Source organism: Heliangelus exortis, chromosome 2 (assembly GCF_036169615.1).
Source record: "Heliangelus exortis chromosome 2, bHelExo1.hap1, whole genome shotgun sequence".
Lineage (NCBI taxonomy): Eukaryota > Metazoa > Chordata > Aves > Apodiformes > Trochilidae > Heliangelus > Heliangelus exortis.
This window is the reverse complement of record NC_092423.1, coordinates 9,176,794-9,191,475: the sequence shown is the minus strand read 5'-3', so window position 1 is coordinate 9,191,475 and position 14,682 is coordinate 9,176,794. Positions and strand designations below refer to the sequence as shown.

General features: G+C 48.8%; 1 protein-coding gene across 1 annotated transcript; it reads left to right on the top strand.

The window, feature by feature from the left end:
• Nucleotides 1–2,962: 2,962 nt before the first annotated feature.
• SHH (sonic hedgehog signaling molecule) lies at nucleotides 2,963–14,208 on the top strand. Its single transcript, XM_071734739.1, has 3 exons — nucleotides 2,963–3,529; nucleotides 8,398–8,659; nucleotides 12,284–14,208. The coding sequence occupies exons 1-3, from the start codon at nucleotides 3,221–3,223 to the stop codon at nucleotides 12,988–12,990; spliced, it is 1,278 nt and encodes a 425-aa protein (XP_071590840.1). The 5' UTR covers nucleotides 2,963–3,220; the 3' UTR covers nucleotides 12,991–14,208.
• The last annotated feature ends 474 nt before the right edge of the window (nucleotides 14,209–14,682 follow it).

Sequence of the window (14,682 nt, the reverse complement as noted above, 5' to 3'; positions counted from 1 at the left end):
CATTGATTTTTATAATCCACAACCAAGGGATTAATCTCTCTAAAGAAGACATCAGTGCCCAGCTGGTGGCTGCTGTTGTTGCTGGGTTTGGGGTTTTTGCTGCTGATGTTTTGTTGATGTGAGGTCCGAGGCGGGCCGGGGCGGGCACTGATGCTCCCGCAGCAGAGCTGGGATAGGGCGGGTGGGAGCCTGTGATGCCAGCCGTGGGGACACGTCGGGGGAAACCTACTCCGGTGCTATTACCGGGTTCTTTTCCCCCAGAAGCTGTGACATTTAAAGAAAAAACAACCAAACAACAAAACCCCACAGGCTTAACGTGAGCAGAAGAGGCAGCAGCATCCCCGAGGCCCGGAGAACAGTGGTGGAGGGCGGGCGGGAGCTTCAGTCCGGCTCCCCCAGCTCCCTGTTTTTCCCCGGCTTCCCGGGTTCCTTCGGCTTCCCCCGCTCCCCCCCTCCATCCACCCTCTCCCCAGCTCCCCCCGCCCCTCTCCCGGCTCCTGGCGGGGCCGCGGCCAGCTCCAGCCTGTGCTGAAACTGAGCAGACCCTCCCCGCACCCCCCAGCTCTGCTTTCTTTCACATCTAATTTGATAGGAGGGTGATTTCAAGCTTCCCACAGTTACAACTTTTCTTGATTTCTCCCTTTGCTCCCCCCCTTCCCCGCGCATTTATTACTTGCATTTAATTAATTCCTTCTTTGCGTTTCCTCCCCTGTTAATCTTTGGGCGACTGCTTTGTACATATGGCAATCTGATAATGAGGGAGTTTATCCTTATTCTCTATACTTCTTCATTGCGATGTCCACCCGTCTAGTGCCTGGGATATCGATCATCTTTCCGTGGGGAGGGGGACAAGTTAAGAAGGGTGATAAAAGATTTGCAGTATCCCACACCATTAAGAAGAGCTTTTATTCCTTGGCACTGTTTAATCAACTGTTATATCAAGTCATGCTGTTTAAGCAACCACATCAAAAGAACATACCCTCTATTGTATAAATTATATATTTCTTGTATCTGTCTTCTCACATGCACACAGACGGAGAGATAAAACTTAAGTTTGTTTTTTAATAGCATGAAGCAGGTATTTAGCTGTTATACAACTTGTTTCTGCGACTAAGTTGGTTGATAAAAACCTAGAAGACAAGCTGCTCACTTTCTAACTTTTTACCCAATCCCAAACCAAAACTCCTTAGTTGAAACTGGGGAAAGAGAGATCAATGATTCACTCAAAGTTTTCAAAGAAATATAAATAACTGAAGAAAAGTAAAGGCTAAAAGAGGGAAGAGCACTATTTAGAGTCGGTGTGAGGGCTTCGGATCACTTCTTTCGGCTTTTTCCTGAAGTTTACATAAAAAGACCATTTTGTCCCCTTCAAGTCCGTGCTGTCCTGCTTGTTACAGTTTGCGGATACACAACTTTTTTACCACTTAAAAACTAATTTTGAAGACCATTTTCACATGATTAAACTTGATTACGACTCAGCTCGATGTCACAGACCGGAAAACTCCCATGTAATTGTTCTCCCCAAAGAAGTTGTTAGGGGTTTAAAAAATAAATAAATAAATAAATAATGTTGATATTTCTTTTTGTGGGTGGGATTTCTTTTGGGGCTTTTTTTTTTCTGAAAGAGTGAACTTTGAATTGTTTCAGTATGCTGTCCTGCCATTTTTAAGAACTCCTAAAAAACTTCAAAAAGTTTCTAGATTCCAGGATAAATTGTATTTTCTTAGGAGCAAAAGTAAACGAGCTCTTTACAGGCAGATAAGTGTTTGTTCATACGAGACTCTGCTTTTCGGTCTAACCTGCTCTATCAACCTCATCTCTGCAGTTTTGCTCGTCTCTCAACACCTTTGTCTGATTAGTAGCTTTTGGAGATCGGGATAAAGACATCACTTGCCACGCTGCATGAGATAACAATTAATTTAACATTAAACTTATCCCCTTTCCATTCACTTTGCTGGATCGATCTCTGTTAATTGTGTTTGCGGATGCTTTCAACACTATGCTTTTCTAAAAAACTTAATGACACCCCGCAAGGAGGTGTAAGAGTCTAAAACGCTGCTCTTCGACTTCGACCAAAGAAACAAAGAATATAGCCCCAGCGTGCTCGGGAGACCATCTATTTTTAATCAATTGACTTTTCGTGCACTTCTGAAGATACAATATTATTTTTAAACTGGATGATAGTCCTGCTTTTATTTATTTTTTTTTTTTTAAGTGCCATTTAAATCTCTCCAGGTTGCAGTTGTGTGCTACACAGGTCAGAGACGGTAACTTCTATCATACAACTGCCGCCTCCCATCACACTGACTTCTTTCTGCGTTTAAATTAGTCGTTTGTCAGCTAAAAGGAGCGTGTCTTTAAAAATGTATGTCTTGAAGAGGGAGAGCAATCTCCCTGTTCAGGGGTTAGAAACCTGTTACAAAGCCACTTAGGTGGGTGCGCTCTTAAATGGCATTATCCCCCCTCCCCAGGTTTTAATACTTCCCCAAGATGTTTCTATTTGCACGGCTCCCAAATAATTCGGCACTTTACTTAACCGCAACTGTCCTTAGAAACTTGATTTGCACTGAGGCAGCCTACTAATCTTTTTTTTTTTTTTTTTTTTTCTTTCCCTCTTTCGCAGAGGCATCTGTTCCCCTTGCTGACAAATGTACTATTCTGCCAAGAAAGTTGTCCTTTTTTTTAATTAAAAAAAAAATTAAAAATAAAAAAATAAAAAAAAATTTAAAAGAGAGAGAGAGAAAAAAAAAAGAGAGAGAGGGAAAAAAAACAGCGTGTAATTGATGTTATCCCAAGAAAGCGCGATCTCCACCCCTCTCAGCTCCAAGCCCTTCAGGTAAAAGGAAAAAAAAAAAATCTTTCAAGAATTTGTTGCCTTTTTGAGGGTTAAAACATCAGAAGACAAGCTTGTCTCGCCTTGGCCAATCAGCTCTCGGCCCTGGCAGCTATAATATAGAACTAAAGGCAGACTCCTCTCACAAGCGTCTTGCTTTGCTACCATTAAAATCAGACCCTTTTTTTGTCTCTCGATTGCTGTCTCCCGACCAAACTCCGATGTGTTCCGTTATCAGCGACCTAAAGCCTTCCATTCCAGCACCTGTCTTGCTAGGGATCGGTGGATAGTATACGATTCAGAAAGCAGACAAGGACATAGGAGGAGAGAGAGCTCTAGAGAGACAGCCAGGGATAGGCACAGAGAGCTTTGAAGTAATTGGATTCAATGGACGAAATGCTGCTGTTGACAAGAATTCTCTTGGTGGGCTTCATCTGCGCTCTTTTAGTCTCCTCTGGGCTGACTTGTGGACCAGGCAGGGGCATTGGAAAAAGGAGACACCCCAAAAAGCTGACCCCTTTAGCCTATAAGCAGTTTATTCCCAATGTGGCAGAGAAGACCCTAGGGGCCAGTGGAAGATATGAAGGGAAGATCACAAGAAACTCCGAGAGATTTAAAGAACTAACCCCAAATTACAACCCTGACATTATTTTTAAGGATGAAGAGAACACGGGAGCTGACAGACTGATGACTCAGGTAGAGCCACAGAGATACCTGTATTTGTGTTTGTTAACCTCTCTGAGCAATCCTAAAGGACGCATCTGTCTTAGTATTTTTGAAAGCCCCCCCTTTCCCTCTCCCCCTCCTCCCCCCGCCCCTCCAAACTCGGCTAGTTTCCCCCATTGAATGTAAATACCATCTATCCAGACAAGTTAGCAGGGGCTGGAGCTGGAGCTATATAGATATTTGGTGGGGGAATCTGTGTGATACTTACAGTCATTACCGTGCCATGGCGTTCCCTGTAACTTGGTTAGAGATTGCTGTTTGCATTTGTCCCCAAGGATGCACTTTGATCAAACGAATTGCATATAGCTCAGAGGACCCCAAGTGTATAGTGACCGCCAGGCCACTCACTCATTATTACAAACGCAGTCCTCTGTTGCTAAGCCTGATGACTTGATTTATTTTTGATATATCTTATTTAATTTCTTTTTTTTCCCCTTCATTTAATTTTAGCCTTTATTATTATTCATTTTCCTAGCGAACATATTCTAAATTTAGTAGGCATGCAGTCGTTCACTCACAAAAGGCAGCTGAAGCCGGATCGACCATTCCTCTCCTGATTCCGTATTATATAGCTCGTATTGCAATACCATCATTTGCAATTGTGCCCATCAGAGCGTAAATATATTGATATTTCTTTAAGGATGCTCGCCACCAATGGCTCTGGTACTTCCACAGGGGAGGGACTTGCAACTTATCGGCATTGCATCACCTTCTGTTTTAAAAAATCTGATGGCACAAGGTTTACAACTGGGCAAATATTAGATCTCGGGTGGAATCAGATTGCGGAACCATTTTATGAAAAAAAAAAAAAAAAGGAGGAAAAAAAGAAAGAAAAAAGAAAAAAAAAAAGGACCTGTCCGAGAGCTACCTCATAATTATTATTCACGCTCAACAGAAAGCTCGGTGAAGTCAATTGCGCTGCCAGTCCCGGAGTTTCTGAAACTACATGCAATCTAGGCATTAGAAATGGGTTTCCTCCAAATATAGGTCAACAGCGCTTTTTTAATATTAATACATTTAAGCCCCACCTTCAGTGCTAGAACAGGACTCGCCTGGAAGGACTAGGCGGGGAGTGGACGCGGGGAAGGGGGGGGTGTAGGGGGTGGAATTTCCCAAACTCTCCCCGTTCCTCGGCCTGATTTTCCGCACGTTTGCCGGGTCTCACGGGGCGAGGGACCGGCGGCCGCCACCATCTCCTCCCGACCACCTTAAATCGCACCGTACCTCCCAGCGCGGCGGCGCCTCTGCCCGCCCGCCCGCCGCTGGGCGCGGAGCAGCGCGGAGCGGCTGTCGGTCCCCGGCTCGGGAGCGGAGCGGTCCGCGCCCCTCTGCGCGCCCGCGGTCCTTGGCCTCGGCTGCCTTCGGTGCGAAGCGTGCGGCGAGGCAGCCGCATCTCTCGCATTTTCAGCTCCACTTACTCCCCTCGCGTATCGATCGCGGCGGCTCGGGTTTCTCCCTTCCCTCCGCAGCCCGGCGGCGGCGGCTCCGCGGGGGACGGGCTCCCGGCGGGGCACGGCGCATCCTTCCCTTTCGCGGCTGCGCCGGTGCGTGTGCGAGGCGGAGCGGGGCGAGGGGGGCAGCCCGGAGCAGATCGGGGGAGGTGGGCTGCGGGCCGGGGGCCGGCGTGCGGGCTGCCCCCCGGCCCCGCGGCTCTCCCGGGGCACGCCGCGCCGGCTACGCGGCTGGCCGCTCTCGATGCATTAGCTGGCAGCATCTGAACTCCTGACCTTCTGTCAACTTCCCTCAGACGAACGAAACGAAAACAAATACTTTTTTTTTTTTTTTTTTTTTTTTTCTCCTTCAGTGCTTATTCCCGCGCCTTAGACACAAAGGGGAGAGCTGGGCTGAGGGCAGTGAGGACAGGGAGGCCGCAGAGCCGGGTACCCGGCGGCTAAGAGGGGAGAGGGGTGGGGGACCAAGCAGGGCTCCGGCACCCCTCGGCGAGGCAGGGAGCGGGGAAGCGGAGCGGGTCTGGGTAAGGGGCGGAGGGACTGACCCTGCCCACCTTCCCCCGGGTACGGCCGGGTCCGCGGCGTCCCAAAGTACCGTCCTGCCGCCCGCGTCCCTGCCTTGCTTTCACTCCCTCCCTCCCTGCCTCAGCCGGCAACCTCCTGTTAAAACCCAGCCTTTAAACCCCTGCTTCGCCAGCCCTTCAACCATGGAGGGATCTTCCCTGAATAGAATCGTTAAACTTGCAGAATAGTTGCAGAATGCATTAGCTGCTAGTTAATATTAACTCCAGAAGGGGGGGAGAGGAAAGGAAAAAAAAAAAAAAAAAAAAAAACCAAGCCGCAGAGGTAGGTAAGTCAGGTTCTCAACTTTGCAGGTGACAACAGCAGTTTGCTGAAAGCTGCCCCCTTTCTCCCCTCCCTCCCCCTCACCCCAGCCATTGGCTAGATCCGGGGGAGTGATAAGGAGGCCCGGTCAATATGATAAAGCTGGAATTTGTATGAAATAAAATAGCAATCTCGTGTAATGCAGACACACAACCTGTGCGTGATGTGAGGAATTTAGAGATCAACTTGGCATTTAGGAAGCCCACCAGGTTGTTTACACTGACAGGTACCTGTTAAGTGTTTCCTTCAAGCAATTCATTTGTGAAGAGATTAGGAGCTGGCAGGAGAGGGCTTGTTGAACAACTTTGCCTCCACACAAAGCGTTAGTGGGGGCAGCCCTGCTGAGCTTCACGGTGGCTGAACAGAATTGGGCTTGATTTGTGGCACACGACCCAATGAATTAATAAATAGTCTGGGCTTCACGGCTTTTGACTCTGACAATCCAGCTCAGGCAGTATAAAAGGGAGGAAAGTCCTTTAGGAGGTAGTTTCTTCTTTATATCGCCGGAAGCCAGTAGCTCCTGCTGGCAGGGCCGAAGCTGCTGGAGCCCCTCGGAGCTGCCCTCACCCTGCCCGTTCCTCCTTGCGGGGTGAGACTCCGCTGTGTCGCTCAGGGCTGCCCCCTTATCAGTAGCTGAGACGTTTGCTCTTTCACCCCCTTCCACCTGTAAATCAGTAGAGGAGCGTATCCATCATCTCAGGTGTGCGAGAGACAGAGGGGCAAAAGAATAAAAATCAAACTCAGCTTCCTTGTACTGCTGCCCTTTGAGTTGGGGATGGTGCCGAAGCCCAAAGCCCGTCTCTTTCCATAAAGCGGTAGGCCAGAGAGTCCAAAGTGAGCTCACGATTGTGTTTTATATCTCGGGGGGACCTGTGTATTGCTGGAATTGTTTTTTATGGCTGTTGATAGGCAACATGGAAACTTTCTTGTTGAGCAACCTTGTCACGTCCCTGAAAGTAGCGTCGTCGGGATAATGGTCGAGCTTCGCCTTTCTGGGAGTTGTGGAGGGGGCCTTTGAGGTCTGTTACTGGGCGTGCTGGGAGCACACTGTGGAGAATAGTCCTGCAGAAGGCCAAGCATCCCAGTTAGGTCAGCGCAAGTGAGGGAAGAGCAGCTTACTGCATCCCGCTTGGCTTTAATCCACATCTATACTTGCATCAATTGAGCCACATCGTGTAGATAGCCACGTGTTATTTTTCCCTCAAAATGGGGGGGTGGGGGGGGACTTGAGGGGGGGCGGAGGGAGAATGGGAAAGGTTTCAACGTGTTTCTAACTCTGTATCTTTAGTTAAGCACTTTTCATTGTCTTTCGGTCCTGATTTCTTGTTTCTGAGGGGGCTGAGAGTCCTTTTCCCCTACCATCGGGTTGTTTATCCCCCATCTTGGCTAAGATAGGAATCCCCTCAAAATTTCAGGGTTTCATTTAGGTCTTACCCCCGTCCACCGCTGCAGCCCCCCCATCCCTTCTTCCCCCCATGCCGTCCCTCTCATCTACTCGGTCCCTGCAGGCCCCCGGTGCTGCTGGGCTCAGCTTCATCCCCAGGAATGGCTGGCAGCTCCGGGTGAGCGATGGAAAACCCTGTAGTGTTTCTCCACGGAGCTGCAAAACGTTTTATTCCACACAAAGGGTCTCGTAGCTTGCATAGCATCCCTGCTTCGCTTAACTTCCCTCTTTGGCCCTCCCTTGCTTTTCATCTTTCCACTAAGAGCTATGTTATTGTATGGATTTGCTCGGCTTTGTAGGAGAGCGCGGATGTATGTTTGAAGCGGGGTGAATGCTCCCAGCCCATGCTGCTTTGAGGGCTCTAATGAGTGATGGACGAAGGGAGAGGGGAAAAAAAACAACAACCCAACAACCCACCCCTCCCTCCAGCACAAAAAGGCTGTTAGCATGTATTGAGACCCCTTTCAACACAGAATTAAGCTGAAAAGACCCGGAGAGACATTCCGGGGAGGAGGGGGAAACCGTGACTTCGAGATATATGGCGAGTGTTTGTTCTCGGCAGAAAGTTCGCTCTCGGGAAGGGGACAGGGCACTTAGAGGCAGGAATTTGCTCCGTGCAGGTGGCTTTGAACCGACACACTCACACCCCAGAGCCGGTGATGGGGGCGGGGGCGTCCCCTGGCACCCCTAGGAGTGCCCCTGCCCCTGCAGGAGGGGGCGGCTTCGTCCCGGTTTGTCTTCGTGATGTTTCAGCCCCTCTTCTTTCCCAAGTTTCCCCAAGTTTCATCCCTCTCTTCACCTGCCTCTCCATCCCCTCTTGAAAGCGGGGGAGAAGATGCTCAGAGCTCGCCAGGGCTTATCCCGCGGAGCGCTTCAGGAGGGTGGGAGTGGGGGATACACGACACACGACTGCCACAGACTTGGCTGGGGAAGGAGGGGAGGATGCGGCCCTGGGGGTGAATGATGGTGGAGGGGAGTCTGCTCCTGGCTGCGGCAGTGTGTCCCCCCTTACCCCTCCCCGCAATGCGCCCTTCCCCAATGTGCCCGTATCCCCGCAGCGCTGCAAGGACAAGCTGAACGCCTTGGCGATCTCGGTGATGAACCAGTGGCCCGGGGTGAAGCTGAGGGTGACCGAGGGCTGGGACGAGGACGGCCACCACTCTGAGGAGTCCCTGCACTACGAGGGCCGCGCCGTAGACATCACCACGTCGGACCGGGACCGCAGCAAGTACGGCATGCTGGCCCGCCTGGCTGTCGAGGCGGGCTTCGACTGGGTCTACTACGAGTCCAAAGCGCACATCCACTGCTCCGTCAAAGCAGGTAAGGCGAGCATCCTGCCTAGGGACAGCTCGGGGCTGGGGAGATAGCCCTGGGCCACGGCTCAACCCCTCAGCCTTCCCCGCCCTGCTCGTTGCCTCTTCCCCTCTTCGCAGGGTCCCCATCAGCCCTGCCCGCCCCATCGGAGCTCCTCCGGGGATGCGGAGAGGAGTGCTCAGCCTTGCCCACCCCCGCCTCTTAGTGATTCCACCTGCGCGGGGGCGGGAAAAGAAAGGAGTATGGGGAAAAAAAAACGGAGGGGAGGTGGGAAAAGGCCGGACCAGCTGCAACACTTTTTGACAGCATTTTATTTGGGTGGTTTCTTGTCCAGCCTTCCCACGAGCGCTGCGCCGCAGCCACACACCCTTCTCCCCCCGTGGGATTTGCTGCTGCTTTCCCCATCCCCAGAGAAGGTTCAACACAAACACTCGTGGCTGTCTCCAGCCGCCCCGCTGGCTGCACGCCTTACTCGCGATCGCTAATCTCCGAGTGGGAGCCGGCCAGAAAAATAAATAAGAAACGTGGTCCCCTGCCTTCTGCAGTGTTAGCCACTAGGAAATTCCCAGATAGGGATACACATACATATAATTTTTTCCCCTCCCCTGTGCTTACAACGCCACACGCTGTCTCAACCCGGGAACAGCTGTCAAGAAATTCCCGACTTGCCGAGTTAATTTTCTTGGCACTTTTTGGAGGGAGCAAAATGGTTGGCAAGTGCCGTCACCTGAGTGGCAGCTAAAGCACTTTTTAATAGCATCCCCTAGCCTGGCAGCCCGCTGGAAGTGTGAAAAACCACTTGGTTGCAAAAGAAAATAATGGGCTTTCTTTAAATATAGCTGTTTGCTTCAAAACCAGCAGCCCCACAGCAGTGAAACCTGTCTGGCCTTGCCATGCCTGTCTGCCAGAGGGGCTCATCCCCCCCTACCCCAGCCCCAAGCTCCCCAGGGGCTGAGATGAGGTGGATCTATGTGGGCTTTGTCCTGAGAGCCCACTCCCGCTTTTGTTCAGCTCCTCAGTCCTTTCTAGCCCGAAGGAGGCCCAGCAAAGCTGTCAGCAGTGCGGGGATATGAAACATCCCTTTCAATAGCCAAGATGGGCTTTACAACTCAAGGTGTCTGATTGTGGCAAGCAGTGACCTTAGCCCAAGTGCACCCCCTAATCCACCCCCCCCGGGTATTTCATAGGAGAGGGGCAACCCCAAGCTGCTCATTGAGATTCGGCACACACGAACTGGGGAGCAATTTTTAGAGGGTGTCAGGCAGGGTCGTGTGACTGTACCAGGCGGGCTGCAAGGGAGCGGGCTTGAATTCCACCCTCTCAGCCTGATTTCAAACTGTCCAAACCTTGTTTCATGACAGAGCATCTTATGAGAAGATTAAACCCCATAATGCCAGGCAGGAAGATTCTTTATCTAGATCTCTGTTTGCAAAAAGTATGATCCTGGAGACTGGAATGCAAAGAAGAGTTTCCCCCAAGGCCTGAATTATTGTCACCAGGACAGAGGAGGGAGAGGCAGGGGTGGTAAAAGGGACATTGATAATGCGCTACAGCAAGTATTTAGAGCAAGCTTCTACATTTAAAATTCAAATACAGATCTTGAGTGCCTTGGAAAAGTGGCTCTGCTGTGCAAATATTGCTTGGAAGGTCCTGGGTTTTTTGGAGAGTATGTGTGTGAATTGGCACATAGGGTTTCTGCACCTGAACAAATAGGGAGGGGGAGAAAAGGGGGGGAAGAAGCTGGGAAAAAAATGGAAGTGTCCTCTCTTCCAAGAGTGTCTGCATTTATTACATGAATCAGAATGACAATGCTGATCCTTTATTGGATTTTAATTAGAGAACCCAAACAAGCACTGCTCAAAGAAGCAGATTTTCACACCTCTGCCAATTCACTGGCATGTTTGTAGAGCTGCTACACTACTAGATCTATTCATCAAGTCCCTGAATATGCAAACAAAGCTCAAGGCAGACCTTTAGCTCTGCCTTGTAGGAAGGTGTAGTTTGCTAGTGGAGGGCTCCACATAAAGCACATAGCTTGTTTGTTGCCATGTCCTCCCTGAAGAGGCCTTAGAGATCTTGCTGCTTCATTTCTGAAGGAGAAGTGATAAAGTCGTTAGCAAATCAATAAAGGTCTAATTTTCACCCTTCCTGTCTTTCCTGAGAGAGTCATTAGGAGACACTCCAAGGGTTTATTTAGATCATGAGAGCTTCAGTACCAGCCAAAGAGGCAAAATGTAAAATCTGACCACCTTTAGCAGATAAATCAGCAGGACTCTAAACTGGTATGGGGAGTAACTGGGAGAAAAGAGGGGAGGGAGAGGGAGGTCTGAGGAATGTCAACAGCTGTAGCAAAAAGACTTGCTAACATGGCAGACCATGGACTACAATCCAACATATAGAAAATCAGAGCTTTTAGGAACACCCCAGAATCCCTTGGTTAAGTCAGAGACAAGCCTGGAACTGGGTGGAGATCCTCTCCCACCACCCCACATGTTCCTGAGCTTCCAGAAAGGGATCTGCAAGAGAAACTCAAAGTTTCAGTGCTTGTCCTTCTTTCCTTAAACCTGAGATTATTCCTCTCAGAAGCACTGCAAAGCAGCAGCAGTGGCAACAGCATTTAGTAAGTAAACTCTGAGTAACTCTCAGAGAGTTCCCCAGAAATTCCCCAGAAAACTGGGGAATGGTGAAGGTGGGATGTATTTGGGTCTGAAACTGGTGTTGGACTGACCAGGAACCATGTGCTCTGGGACAGGGAACAGCATCCTCCTTCCAGTGGAGTCGGAGAGGGGTGAAGGAGGTTTTTTAGGTTTTTTTTTTTGTTTTGTTTTTTGTTTGTTTGTTTGTTTGTTTTGGTTTTTTTGGTTGTGGGTTTTGTTTTTTTTTTTTTTGTTTTGTTTTTTGTTTTTTTTTTGAAAGGGGAGTGACCAGGAGAAGTAGAGGTGCCAGAGAGGGATGTTTTAGGGAATGGCATGTGCCCCAGCACTCACTGTGCCAAGCAGGAGGGCATCAAGGGCCTGGAGTGCAGTGTCGGGTCACATACAGGCCCATAGAGTCAGTCTTAGGAAATCTGTGAAGTTGCTTTCCTGTGGGGTGATGTTGCTGTTTGCTGCCCTCGATGGTCTCCTTAACGGAGAGCTGCAGGGAGATGACAGGCAGTGTGAGCACTGACACTGCTCTAGAGGAGGAGAAACCCTATTCCAGCATAATTGCTCATCTTTGAAAACCTGCAAGTTATCTGACATGAGGTGTCCAGGACAAGGCAAATGGTATCCCACGTAGAAAGCTCTTCCAGAATACATTTAGTCTGGAACAGCTTTTTCAGGGGAAATATTTCAGCCCATTCTCTTAACGAGACAAAGGGCACCTCTTACTCCAAACCCAAAGGGAGATGCACCAGCTCCAATCTGGCAGGAAAGGAACTCTCACTTGACCCACTGAGTGCAAATGGAGCCAGTTTGTACACAAGGAAGGACAAATTTCGGTGGGGAGCGAGGTCACATCCTGCACTTGTGCCTCTTGGTTGGGTTGGGGTGGCTGGGGAGGTGGTGCCTTCCCCCATGCCTCTGTACCCCCATCCCCCAGCCCAGCGTGTCCTCCCTCTAACCTCGCCGTGCCTCTCTCTTTGCACAGAAAACTCGGTGGCAGCCAAATCAGGGGGCTGCTTCCCTGGCTCAGCCACGGTGCACCTGGAGCACGGTGGCACCAAGCTGGTGAAGGACCTGAGCCCCGGGGACCGGGTGCTGGTGGCTGACGCGGATGGACGGCTGCTCTACAGCGACTTCCTTGCTTTCCTCGACCGGGAGGACGGCTCCCACAAGCTCTTCTATGTCATCGAGACACGGCAGCCCCGGGCCCGGCTGTCGCTGACGGCCGCCCACCTCCTCTTCCTGGCCCCCCAACACAACCAGTCACAGGAGGGGACCCTCAGCAGCCGGGCGCTCTTCGCCAGCCGGGTTCGGCCGGGCCACCGGGTCTACGTCTTGGGCGAGGGCGGGCGGCAGCTCCTGCCAGCGGCCGTGCACAGCGTCTCGCTGCGGGAGGAGGCTTCGGGAGCTTACGCCCCGCTGACCGCCCAGGGCACCATCCTCATCAACCGGGTGCTGGCCTCCTGCTACGCCGTCATCGAGGAGCACAGCTGGGCGCATTGGGCCTTCGCTCCCTTCCGCCTGCTCCAGGGGATGCTGGCCGCCCTCTGCCCCTCCGTCGGGGGGGCTCTGGTGGGGGCTTCCACCTCCCCCGGCATCCACTGGTACTCTCGCCTCCTCTACCGCATCGGCAGCTGGGTGCTGGATAGTGACTCTCTGCACCCCCTGGGCATGGTGGTGCCGTCCAGCTGAGAGCATCCTGAGTATCCCCCTCCCCCCCCGGGCCTCTGAGGGCGAGACAGAGACACAGAGAGAGAGAGAGAAAGAAGAAAAAAAGAAAGAGAAAAAAAAAGAAAAAAAAAAAAAAAAAAAAAGAGAAAGGAAAAAAGAAAAGGAAAAAAAAAGAGAAAAATCTAAAGAAAAAAAAGGAAAAAAATTACATATTTTTAAAAGAGAGCACGGATTAAGACTTAAAAATAATAATAATAATAAAATAATAATAATTAAGTAGGACAGTCCAAAGTAGACTTTAAGGGAAACAAAGACTCCGGGAAGTTCTGTTCTGTTTAGTTTATAAATATATATATATTTTTATTTGTTCTTTTTTGTTGTTGTTGTTGTTTTGTTTTTTGTTTTGTCATTTTTTTTCCTCCTCTCCTGGATATTTATTTCTTTGGTATTTTGAATAGATGTTTTAAATGATATGAACCGGACCTTCAAGAGCCTTAAATAGTTTCTTTGATAATTTATTATCATGTGAACTGTACTCACGGGGAAAAAAATTATTTTGTGAGGTCAAGTAAAACTGCGCAGAGTCTATTTTTCTACATGTCACATGTGTCCTGACTTTCAGAAAGCAAAATTCTGTACTTTTCCATCTCTCCATTACATTGCTCCTTCATTTCAGCAAGTCTAAAAAACAAGCAAACAAACAAAACCACACCAACAAAGACAAACTTCATGGGGGTCCGTAAATTATATTTTTATACACAGAATTGTAAATTAGATTTTTTTTGAGAGATCAATACTTAACTGAATCACATTTCGTTTTTTGAAATAGTGTAAAATATGAGAATATATTATTTTAATTTAAATAGTTTCAAATGTAACGTCATTTCTTGTATTGTTTTCCATGTTTTGCTTTGTAAAAACACCATTTGGCCATGTTCATGGATGTCAAGACTGTTACACAAACTTTTTATTTGCAAAAAAGCGTAAGAAACTTTGTTATTTTTAACTTCAAAAAAAATTTATTAGAAAATAATATTTTTTAAAAAGCGCACATGGCGACAATTCTGTGACAATGGAGATGGTAGTTTGTACAGAGGGGAGAAAAGGATGTTTTGCATTAATAAATTGAGAAATAACTGCTGTAAATTTACTAAAATGTATTTTTGAATATTTTGTAATAGTTTTAATAGTTTTATAGAAATAAAATGTGCCATGCACAGACTGGTTAGTATATAATAACTAAGAGTTCCTGGTGCATCCCATTTTTTTTTAAATTTTTTTTTTTTTCCTTTTTGCTTATTTGTTTAGGAAACATGATGCCTAAAGGAGTGCCCGTTGTTTTCTTTAGATGTGTTATGACTTCTAATTTTGTTACTTTAATTAAGAACATGAATCCATCACATCCACACGCAACCTGGAATCTCTTGTACTAACAGTAGAACCTCACTTATTTGCATGGAGCAGCCAGGGGATGCAGCTCCCTTTGCCACAGCCTCAGCTCCCCACCTGTGCTCAGGTGATGCTCCCCTCTTCCAGCTCCAGCCCTGGCTCCATGTCCACCTCCTGGTCTGGTCCAGAGATCACAGACATCTCTTAAAAATGATTTCTGAGACTGTTAAATCAAGTTTGCCCTTTTGCAGCATGTTAATCTGAAGGCAAGCAGCTACCTTCACCTTGCGGTGATGCTGGGATTTAATCAGATTTAATCTGGAT

Coding starts and splice junctions, on each gene's coding strand:
- SHH (XM_071734739.1), top strand. CDS start 3,221: ATGGACGAAATGCTGCTGTTGACAAGAATTCTCTTGGTGGGCTTCATC. Junction 3,530..8,397: donor CTGACAGACTGATGACTCAG/GTAGAGCCACAG, acceptor GTATCCCCGCAG/CGCTGCAAGGACAAGCTGAA. Junction 8,660..12,283: donor CCACTGCTCCGTCAAAGCAG/GTAAGGCGAGCA, acceptor CTCTTTGCACAG/AAAACTCGGTGGCAGCCAAA.